Source organism: Pygoscelis adeliae, unplaced genomic scaffold (genome assembly GCF_000699105.1).
Source record: "Pygoscelis adeliae isolate BGI_AS28 unplaced genomic scaffold, ASM69910v1 Scaffold4, whole genome shotgun sequence".
In the NCBI taxonomy this organism is placed as follows: domain Eukaryota; kingdom Metazoa; phylum Chordata; class Aves; order Sphenisciformes; family Spheniscidae; genus Pygoscelis; species Pygoscelis adeliae.
The window spans coordinates 2,120,755-2,132,427 of NW_008824986.1; the positions used below are offsets into that span (position 1 = coordinate 2,120,755).

General features: G+C 36.7%; 1 protein-coding gene across 4 annotated transcripts in view; it reads left to right on the forward strand.

The window, feature by feature from the left end:
* Positions 1-575: 575 nt before the first annotated feature.
* HERC4 (HECT and RLD domain containing E3 ubiquitin protein ligase 4) overlaps positions 576-11,673 on the forward strand; it is a 36,529-nt gene continuing 25,431 nt past the window's right edge. For 3 of the 4 annotated variants that reach the window (XM_009325821.1, XM_009325818.1, XM_009325820.1), the window contains exons 1-6: positions 576-721; positions 2,020-2,311; positions 5,027-5,186; positions 6,581-6,657; positions 9,002-9,223; positions 10,738-10,829. In XM_009325821.1, coding sequence (XP_009324096.1) covers positions 2,086-2,311; positions 5,027-5,186; positions 6,581-6,657; positions 9,002-9,223; positions 10,738-10,829 — 777 coding nt within the window. In that variant the 5' untranslated portion in view covers positions 576-721; positions 2,020-2,085. The remainder of the gene's footprint in view (positions 722-2,019; positions 2,312-5,026; positions 5,187-6,580; positions 6,658-9,001; positions 9,224-10,737; positions 10,830-11,673) is intronic. The other variant, XM_009325819.1, reaches the window with a different exon arrangement.

Consider the following 11,673-nt stretch of genomic DNA (forward strand, 5'->3'; position numbering starts at 1 on the left):
TCGGCGAACGCGGGCGGTGTCCCGCTTCGGGGGGCAGCCGGAGCGGGCGGGAGCGTGTGGTACAGCCCTTGGGATCGCCGGGCGCGCAGCCCGCGGCTGGGGCGCTTTAAGAGCGCGTCAGTGCCCGTGCACGGTGAGATTACACAGCCCGCTCCAGCCTGCGGGAAACATCCAGACTCTTCCTGTAGCACCGCTACTCTGCTAGTAGAAAACGAGTTGGGTGGCTTCCCTCGCGTTCTGTATGTGGTGTCGGTATTGGACTGCTTTTGACGTCACGCACGGTAGTATCCAGCAGCTGACAACGTGAGTTGGCTTTCATGGCTACGTACAGGGATAAAATAGTGCCGTGATTTGAGATCAAAGTACAAAACGTCTTTGGCTACTGACTCTTAAAAGACAAAAACAACCCCCCCACCTTCTGTGGAAATACATATCTGTTTTCATAGAAGGGAGAACTAGCTTTCTTTTTGCCCCACTGGAGATGGAGATAAATCGCGACTACAGAAATCTTGAAGCACTATAATCGTACATCTTTTCTAACTTCTTGTGTTGCAGGTTGAAGCTTGTGTTGCAGTCACTGCTACAGATGTGTGAAATTTGCTATTGCATAGCTATGTCTTAACTGAAGACGTCTTCAATTTGATGTCCCCTTCTGAATGTGGTAGGATATAGCTAGTGATAGCTAGGGAAATATTTGATCATGCGTCATCTCCTGAGATAGGTAAACAGAATGCAATATATTTTAAGCTGTTTGGCTGTTTTGGGCTTGTTTTGTTTTGTTTTGGTGTTTGCTTTTTTTTAAATGAGATCACAAAAATAAGCATCTTGTTTACTGTATTTTGACTTTTGCAGAGAAAAATAGTTCATCCTGTTGTGCTGGCAAGAATTCTGCCCTTTGGTTTATGTAACGCTTAGGTGCTAACTAACTGATGGCTTGCTTCTCTGAGCAGTTTTATATTTAGGCGGTTTATACACGTTATGACCCTGCAGAATGTAAGACTGAATGCATTTGTAGTGCATTGTATTCCACGTTCCATAATTCATGCCGTCTTCCAAATAATGGTCACAGGTGAAAATTTATAGCAATTTTACACTGTATTCCATCGATTTTTAAATTGCTCTGAAAATATGGGGAAACGAACTGTCATGGAAGTGTAGTGTAAGTAATAGTGAAAACATTGTCATAAACTCTTCCTCATCTGCAATACTGAAAATGAAAGAGAAGTGTAGCTTTGTATCCTTTCCAAATAGGTACAGAGTCTGTCAGCAGGTATACTGGTAATTGCAGTTAGGCATTAGGGATGGGGGTTTGCATGGGGGAGTTTGTATGTGCTGTCTCCTGTTAACTGCAGAGTAACTGTGAAGCTGTAGCCTTTGTTGATTGCAGTGCAAGACTGGGGACTTGAGTTTCAGCTATTTATTTTCTTCTAAATTTTAAGTTCAGTTGACTCATAGTTGTTTAAATATAATGATTGACACATCATATTATTCTTTGTGTTGCATAACTGGATTGATCAGAGCTGACCAATTTTTTCCAAGCTATGAGTCAAGTGTTGTCTTTGGGGATGATCTTGAGGCAGCACACAGGAGTCATGCAGCTCCTTGTGTAAAGAAACTAGCCTGTACTGTCTCCTTACAAGATGTTTGAGGTCATTTGCACTGGCTAGAATTGGTTGTGACTGCCATTTGTATAGTTCTGGATTAGGGATTAGAGAAGTTTTACAAAGAATGATATTTTAAGTTTTTGAAACAAAGTTTTATAAAACCGAGGACCTGCACATCTTAAAAGTTGTATCTGAAATGGCAAGGAAAGCATTTTACTGCAGAGTTAATGTAAATACTGTCCCAAGAAAGTAAATCACACTCTTAAAAACTGTTCAATGTTTCAATATATTGGTATATAGAAAGTAAACTTGTGGATTACGTGTTTTATAGAAGATAACATAAATGTTAGAAGATAACATAAATGTTAGGGATGTTACTGAAAAACTGTACATTCTTTTTTTTTTTTTTTAACAGCTACGCAGAAGGGATATTCTAGAAAAGTGAAGTTGGAAGATCTCTGTGATCAAGAGAAGGATAAACATGTTGTGCTGGGGAAATGCATCTTTTGGACAGCTTGGATTGGGTGGAATTGATGAAGAGATTGTTTTAGAACCCAGAAAAAGTGACTTTTTCTTAAATAAAAGGGTCAGAGATGTAGGGTGTGGACTGAGACATACTGTTTTTGTCCTGGATGATGGGACTGTTTATACATGTGGATGCAATGATCTAGGACAACTAGGGCATGAAAAAGCCAGGAAAAGACCCGGTAAGTTCAGAAGTAATGAATTGTGGAGAGTACGTGTGGTTGTGCATGTATGTTTTGTTTCATTATGCTACGTCAAACCCAAGACTGCCAGTGTCTGTGCATGTGCTGAATTGTATGCGCAATAGTTCTTCCAAGAATGGGCATAGTTTTAACTTGAAAAGCATTCCTTTGCTTGGATTGCATCTTGTGACAGTTGGAAACAACCAACTGTGAAACATGGCTGTCCCCCCATATTTTTGCTCGCCGTGCAGCTGGGCAGTGCTACTATTTTTTATTTCCAGCGTGGAATCAGTTTACCTAAGGCCACGGGAGGCTCAGTGGCTCTTTTTAATCTCAAGGGAGGTGACCTGCTTCAATACATGGATTAGCATTGTTGGCTACTGGAATATGGCAGAAATGAATATTTAGCATACCATAGTTGAGAAACATGTTGTGTGTGTTTAATCGTCTAATATGTGATGTAGAGCAGGTCTGATTAAAGCAATGTTCTTAATTTTCTTTTTTTTTAAGAACTAAAAATAAAACTTTTGATAAAAGACTTTTCAGCATATGCAGCGCTACAGGAAGAGGATTTGCAAAAGCCTAAAGGATGCAATGTAAAACTTCTTTGGGCTTTTTTCTTCCTGTGTATGTTTTATGCGTGTTTCTGCTTCCTGCTAGTGCAGTTCTATAGCGGAAGTGGGTAAACATCTTGCAGGGACTGCAGAGGAGTGCGCACATGGGCTCCCTTCAGAGCTGTGCGTGAGTCATATCTATGTGCTACTGAGAGATATGGAACAGTGCTTCTGACAGTACTTAGAGCATAACGTAAGCAAACTGAAAAGGCTTAGTAAGAGTTTATTCTAGTCACTGCTACAGCAATTTTACAAGTTACTTGGCACAATAATTGATACAAATATTTCAAATGGAAATAAGGCATTCTGCAGTATTTTAGTAGTTCTCCTTTATTCAGAGTTTTGGATTTGGTGCCAGGTAAAGATTTTTTTTGTGTAGTTGATATGTAACTTTTAGAACCAATTTGGACTTCTATTGGGAAACACTAAATGGATATTAAAACTGGTGATCTTGAATCCTGTGCAAACATCTGCTTCATGAACATGGGTAGAAACTCAGCTTGTCAAACTTTGAATACTTGTTACCCACTTTGAAAATGATGCTGAATTGTCTTTTAAATCTAAAAGTGACAATAAAAACATCTGACTTGAAATTTTTTGTTTTTTTAAAACAGCCTTGTATGAGCTTTCATATGTAATGGACAAACACCTACTATAAGTCTTTTTTTTTTAACATGCTCAGACAGAGCAGTCATGGGGATTGTAACGTCCTCTTCCCTAAGTTTTCGAGGCTCAGTATCTTTACAAATGGGTGGATGTGCTCTTTTGAATGTGTTTCTGCTAACTGAAGATAATTTTGTTGCTGACTGCATGTCTTTGCCACCTCAGTGTCACCAGTGGCATTATTTAGCTGTGCCTTCCCTTTTTCCTCCCCACAAAGCTCTGCTTGCCGTAGGGATTGTGTGAATGTTCCTTAATCCATATTAGGCAAAGTCAGCCTGCCTAGTTTAGCAGCTGGTGAAAATAGTCTGAGCTAATCTGCATGCTGTTGCCTGAACTGCGGAGCGCTTGCATGACCTCTTCCGCTGGCAGAGCTGTGGAGGCCGTAATGGGCTGAATTGGGGTGGTAACCTCTTTAATCAGACCAGCTGTTTAAAAAAATGAACTTATGTCTGCTGCCTGTGTTACTTTATTTTGGAAACTGAGTGCCTGTCATGTTGCAGATACTGTTGGCTACTGTTCTGAAATTGACTTAGGCTATGCTAGGCTGTGTTTACAGTGCATGTTACATTGATAATACACAGGCTTCTTCGGTGGTCTGCCGTTCTTAGGCAGGAATAGAATTTATGTGTTTGAAAACTGGGCGTAAAATGCCCAAGCACGCTCTTATTTAAGGGGACTGTTGAAAATTCCAGCCTTAATGACAGGCCCTGATGATATTTCCGCACTTTACTGTTGCTGAAATGAAAATTTTAGACTTCTGATCACAAATCATAAGCACAAAAACAAACTCCGAGTTTTTCCAAATGTATTTAAAGGTATTGATGCAGGCTACTGGAAAAAAAAAAATCACAGATATTTTAGTGTTTGCTTTTCAGAGGTGTGCACTGTATATCTAGAAAAATTACTCTTTAGGATCTGTTTCTACAGTATTTTGCATTATAAAGAAGACATTGTATAGCTCATTGCAAAATCAGTAGCTTTAGTCTTTAATTTGCCCTGCCTTGTTTTGCAGGCTTTTTTGTTAATAATGAATAGGTGAATTTAATTTGCTGTGGTGGAATGTTTTCCTCTTACATAATGTCTACACGTGTAGTCATTTGACAATAATCTATTTGACCTTAATGTTAATTGAGTTTCTGCACTCATTTTCAGATGGCAAGATTAGAAGGAACCATTATGATCAAGCTGCAGTTTTTGTGCACTTCTGTATATTGCTCCAGATACAGTTGTTGTTTGGTTACTTTGGGGTGTCAAATTTAACTTACTTCTCCAAGAATTGCATGCTTATAATTTTAATAAAGGATGTTTTGACAGACTTCTTGGCTTACTTCTGTGTCATTTCAATTGATACCTTAGTACTGAGTATAACTGTCTTGAACAACACTAGCTTGTTAGTAGCTTTTTTTAAACAACTAACTTTTTTTTTTTTTTTTTTTAGAGCATGTTGGTGCACTGGATGCCCAAAATATTGTAGCTGTATCATGTGGAGAAGCCCACACTCTTGCATTAAATGACAAGGGTCAGGTATATGCTTGGGGTCTGGCTACTGAGGGACAGCTTGGCTTGCCAGGAACAGAGGAATGCATCAGAGTGCCCAGGTTAAAAATAATTAATATATAATGAGTTTTTTTTTTTTAAAAATGTGCTTAAATCACATTGGTTAAGCTATTCTGCTGTTATAATTAAAAACACATATTAGAAAGTGTATTTTAGCTATGGCACTTGCATACTGTAGACGATTTCCTTTCTCAGAAAGTCACCTTATGTGAGAAGTGTGTTACGGGTTTGCTTGGTTTGGTTTGTTGTTGGCTTGTTTTTTGGGTTTTTTTTTTGTTCATAGTCATCTACTAAGAATGAGAGTTATGTTGAAAAAGTAGGATGGGTATTTTAAGAATGTAAATGGGGATTAATAACTGCCATTTAAGAGAAGTTAAAGAGGAGTAGAATGTTAAACTTTCAAAACCAGTTGTGGGAGTACATTTGAAGAAGGTACGTTTGCTATTTGATCTTCGTACTTCAGTTTTTACCCCGAGGTTTTTTAGCTGTGATCAAATAATACACCTTCTAGTTATAAAAATGAATGCTAGCCAGATTCACTTGCTTGTTTTCAGAGTGCTGTAAGCATTCCAGCTAACTGAAGTCCACATTTTTACTGTGATGAATAGGTTCACTGAAATCAGTAGAACTGTCTGTAGCAGTAAGTTTGTATGTTTGCAAGCTGGAGGTTTTCTTTTCTAATTTTCTTTAATACATAGGAAAAAGACACATGAAAGTAACAATTCCTTGGAACATTAGAAATTTATAATTTTATCTTTCATATTATACATGTCACATATAGCCATGATATAAATAACTAATATAAAGGTTACTTATTTCTGTATCAAATTTAAAAGCCCACAGGCCTTTTAGAAACTCCTGTTTTTCTCATCAAAAGCTGAAAGCATACTAGATTTAATGCACATTCGTATGTATTTGCAACTTCTGTATAATATTGTGCAATACTTAATAGCTCTGTAAACTGAAGTTTTGATTGAAGTTAATGTTGGTAGAGATGAAAAATTGACTGTTCAAATTTTAACAAAGTAATTCAGTCTTCAATATTGATATGAAGAAGATTGTAAAACCTTTTTTCTTTTGGAAACTAGAAAGTAAGAATAATTTTCTTCTTGCATCTGGTATTAATTTCCTCCATTCAGCTGTGTGACATCTCCTTCCTAGCATATGAATCTCCCTAATTCTTCATTATGGTCTTTTACTGACTTCATTAATTTGAAAATAAGACGTAACCTGTCCTTGAAGGTGTTAGAAAAGAAGCAGTTTTGACTTAAGATTTTACTAAATAGCTTCTAATTAAAGGTAGGATATTTAAATTAGTTTCATATATACTTCAGTGAAAAGGATTCACTTTTTGTATATTACCCTTTGGAGTGACTTTATATTTCATACCATGACCTAGTAGCTTAGTTCTTTCTCTGTTTTCTTACCCCAATAGAAATATTAAAAGCTTATCAGAGATCCAAATTGTTCAAGTTGCTTGTGGTTATTATCACTCGTTAGCACTCTCAAAAGGTAAGCCAAATTCTTCTGAAGTTTTGTGTAACTTCTTACCAGGTAATTCTAAAGGTTTCAACATTTATTTTGTCTTTTTTAAAAAGGAAATGTGTTTTTTAAACATACTACCACTTAACGCAGATGGGATTTCAGATTGGTAGAAGTGTAATTTAATGATGGAAGCTTGAATTTAAAAAATAAATGTACAAGCAAATGTGGTGTTCTGCTCTTTTTCTTACGCTTTTTTGCTTTTTATCATCTAGCTTTTATGTAATTTCCTTTTTTAATTCATTTTTGTTTCCTTTTTTTGGTCCCATTTCTTTTTCATCCTGCTAGCATGCTACTTTTTCACTAGTCTATTTTAACCTGTAACTTCAAGTTACTGAGGCTTGCAGGCAACGGCTTCCTTGTCTGCTTTTCTATTGCAAAGCCTCCATTTCGTTGGTGCTTCCATAGTTAAAATGTAATGTCATATTATAACCCACCTTTTGAAAGGTTTAAACATCTGTCTTCAAAATTTTGGTTGGGCTAGTTAGTATAGCTATCCAGAAATGAATATGAATTTAAATTTGCTGCTTGTTTGTTTCATTGTGACAAAGGAGAGTTGTGGCCAAAACTTCCATTTGGAAGAAGTGGCTGCTGGGCGGGGTTAATGGAAACTTAGAAACTCAAAACAAAAATTCCAGAAAAATCGTAAAGTTTGACAGTGTTTCTGAACAATGTGTGGTTAAAATACAAACTAAAAAGCTGTGGGGAGGGAGGTGTTAATTGTATGCTGAATGATTTTTTTTTTCTTCTTCCTTTAAATATAATAGTTTATACTGACTATATGTGCCTTGATTCTGTACGTGACGTTTCATGGGCTCATATTGAGTGTTTTCTCTGCCATTATGTATTCCCAGGTGTCTTTACCACTATAACCTAGTGAGATTCCTTTGTTTTCAGGACAGGCAGACGGAGATTTACCAATAACCCTTTGCCTGGATTAAGATCAGCAGTAGAATGTGGGGAGTATCAGAATTGCGCTGTTAAGCATTCTATTGGTCAAAGGTGCAAGAATATAATTAGGAGTTTGTAATTTAAAATTCACTCAGTGTTTTAAATAGATACAAGCTTCAATTACAGCATCACTATCCTATTGCCAATTCATGGATTTGCAGCTCTATGTTTCTGTTCTTCACATGCATTGTAGGGTGGTGGTTTTGTTTTCTGTTTTTTCTTTTCCTGGTTGTAAGAGAACTTGCAGAAGTACTTGCAATGTAGCAAGGTTGTGGCCTTAAAAATAGACCCACACAGGGAGGAAAATGGGATGAAGTTACTTGAATCGGGCATTTTGAGAGGAGACGTCATAGTATTTTTAGATTTATATATGGGATATTGATCAGGTGGATTAGTTCATGTGATTATAAATGATTGGCATAGGATTTCTTTGGTGTTAGGAAGATTGTTTTGTATAAAAGTGGTAGTTTGGTGGGTTGGTTTTTTTTTGTCTGGTTGGTTTTGGTTTGGTTTTTTGGTGGTGGTTGTTTAAATAAATAAATAAAATCTTGAGAGACCTGTACCCCAGGGGATGGGTTTCATTGTTTTCCATCTCGATAAAACTGTTATTGGAAAGGTGGAGACATAGGAAACATTACTGTTTGAAGGTAACATTACTGTTTGAAATGTATTGCACCAGCAAAAGCAAAGTATCTTTGTGATTAGGTGTTGATCTTTAGGATAGTAAATACTTTGGCAAAACATTGGTTGTTCAGTAGAACATTTTCTTTTGGAGGCAATCTTAACATAAATAGCTCTGATTTGTGATTCTTCAAAATGTTTTTTTCTTCATAAGGCATCAAATAACATTATAAACTTCGTGCTTCATTGATCATATCATTGATACAATATTTAAAAATTTTAAATATATGTCACTTATACTGTATGTGAAAATTAAGTATGTTACCGTATAAAAGCTTAAATGAGGCTTGTGATTCGAAACTTTTGCATGTCCAGTATGCAACCTCAACAAGATCTCTGCATGAAAATATATACAGTAGTGGAACTCCCAATGGAGCAGCATCTTGCTTAGTAATAACCAAACTCAACTTATCTAACACTTTTGAAACAGGAATGTTAAGAGCAGTTTTGAGGGTTTTGAGTGTGAGTAAAATACTTTCAGTCTGATTAAATATTTGAGTTGAATGTCTGCAAATTACATGAGAATGCTTAGCTTCAAAGGTCAGTAATTTGTATGCATTTTCAAACTCAAAAGTATTTGAAGAGTAACTGTCTAACTTCTAGCTTTTCTTACAGTAAATAAACTTTATATAATTAAACTATATTGATTGTATTTCTTGTTTATTTTTTTTCCTTTAAACAGGAAGTGAAGTGTTTTCCTGGGGACAAAATAAATATGGCCAGCTGGGCTTAGGTTACGAGTATAAAAAACAAAACTCACCACATGTGATTAAATCTCTGCTGGGAATCCCTTTTGCACAGATTGCAGCAGGAGGAGCTCATAGTTTTGTACTAACTCTTTCTGGAGCCATTTTTGGATGGGGACGCAACAAATTTGGACAGCTGGGTCTTAATGATGATAATGGTAAGTAAACATTACTTAGGTAAAATTTCATGCTGAAGGTCTTGGTTTGTGAATGTAAAGACAGCGGTATTCCTAGAAAAGGAGCAGACAGAACAAACCTTTGTTGAATATTGTCGGAGAGTGCTGATGTTGTGTGGGATTGCATAAGCAAGACATAGAGTTTTTTTCCTCAGCTGTTTTGTAGTGAAAATTCTGACAGCGTTATGTTGAAATTCTAGCTTGCTTGACTTGTTTTCTTTCCCTGTTCTAGATTTTTCTGTGACTTAAACTTTCTAAATGGGATTGAATTAAGATACTGTGTGGTAGTTACAGTTTGAACTGAATTTTAGGTAGATGAAATTGCTTGACAAAACCAGTAATCTGTCAAAACTGTTTGGTTGTCCTTAGTAGACACGTTTAAGGCATCTTCATTGTTTTACTGCCATGTGGGTATCTGCCTTTCTCGGGCCACTTTTGATAATCATTCACAATTTTCAACTAACCATTTCCAAAATTTCCTCTACTAGGGTGTTGCTTAAAATCGTTAATGAGTACCAAGTAGTTAGGTTAGACAAAAAATTGTTTCTTTGTTAGTTGTATTATGTTACATGCACACGATCCACGTGCAGGGCTCCAAGATGGGAGTATATGCTATCAGGTTCCTGTAATACACAGTTTAGTGTAGAATAATCTACAGCTAGTTTCATGAATTCAAATTTTCTCACTGCTTCATTGTTCTCAACACCATTTAAAATAAGAAAAATGTGTTGTAGTTAAAATGCGTATCTGAATTAACGCTTCAAATCTGGTCACACTCAGGTAATAAGAAAATCACATGTACTGTTCAGAAATCACATTCTCATGGGAGACTTCAGTTGCTTCTACGTATTCTTTGGAATATGAATGACCCCAGTTTCTTATATAGCATCACTTCTCAGTAAAATCCCTTTTTTATGTCTTGATAGGGCTTCTTCCAGGCATCTTAGCATACCTGACAAATTTTAAGACTTTAGCATTAACATTTAAAAGAATTGCCTATGTGCAACTGGATGACAAAGTTGATTTGTTCTGGTGGTGATGGAGGGAAGTTAGTCGTGCTTCCTAATTATTCAGCATTCCATTCTGTTACACATTTAGTAATATTGAACTATGACCAACTGATACCAACTTACAGGAACACTTTAAAAACACGAAGCACATAAACAACTCAAAACAACTGTCATTTGTTTTCTTTTCTCATGGCCAATGGCAGGTCTAACAGTACTGTTCCATATTTCATGATTTATGTATTGACATATGAACCTATGCTATTGAAAATGAGACTACTTACTACAAAGTATTTCAGTATAGTAGTCTCTCTTTTTCTGTAATAACACTTCTGTCTCAGATACATAAACTCAGTCACAATCATTGCATTATGCTAACAAATTTAAAGTGCTTGTTTGACTGGAACCAAATTAGAATAAATGAGCAAAACTTTGTTTTCTGATTTTATTTTCAAAATAAGCGATCTACTGCTGTATTAAACCTTTCAGACAGGTATGTTCCTACGCTGCTAAAGTCACTGAGAACTCAGAAGGTTGTTCATATATGTTGTGGAGAAGATCATACTGCTGCCCTTACAAAGGTACAATATTTAAAGATATGTTTAGGCTTTGATTTTTGGATGTTTTCAGGAGAAGATGCTACCTGAATAGGAAATAATAAACAAAATTCCACATGAAATTTCTTCAAAGTTTATTGGATGAAGTTCAGGAAACACTGGAAGAATGGTTAAATATTTGAAAAAACTTACCAAATACAAGAAATCTTTCTGTAGTTTTAAATTTTTGTCGGGTTTGGTGAAATTGAGCATACAAAATAGAGTATTTTTGATATGACAGTGCATGTTGTATTATTGAAATTGTGCAGGTACTGAAATTTACATTAGTGTATCCTAAAGAGATTAGCTGTTTTCTGACTGTAATGCCTCTGGCATTGCTGTTGTCACTGATCAGACCAAGTTAATTTTAAATGTAAATTAAATGCTGGGGGGGTTGGTATGTGTTATTGTTTAAAGTTTTCTTAGGGAATTCTGTTTGCTATTGTGGTGGGTTGACCCTGGCTGGATGCCAGGTGCCCACCAAAGCCACTCTGTCGCTCCCCCTCCTCAACTGGACAGGGGAGAGAAAATACGACAAAAGGCTCCTGGGTCGATATAAAGACAGGGAGAGATCACTTACCAATTGCCATCACGGGCAACAGAGACTTGACTTGGGGAAATTGGCAATAAATTACTTAATTGAATCAGAGTAGGGTAATGAGATATAAAACCAAATCTTAAAACACCTTCCCCCCACCCCTCCCTTCTTCCCGGGCTCAACTTCCCTTGTGGCTTCTATACCTCCTCCCCCCCAGCAGTGCAGGGTGACGGGGAATGGGGGTTGCGGTCAGTTCATCACATGTTGTCTCTGCTGCTCCTTCCTCCTCAC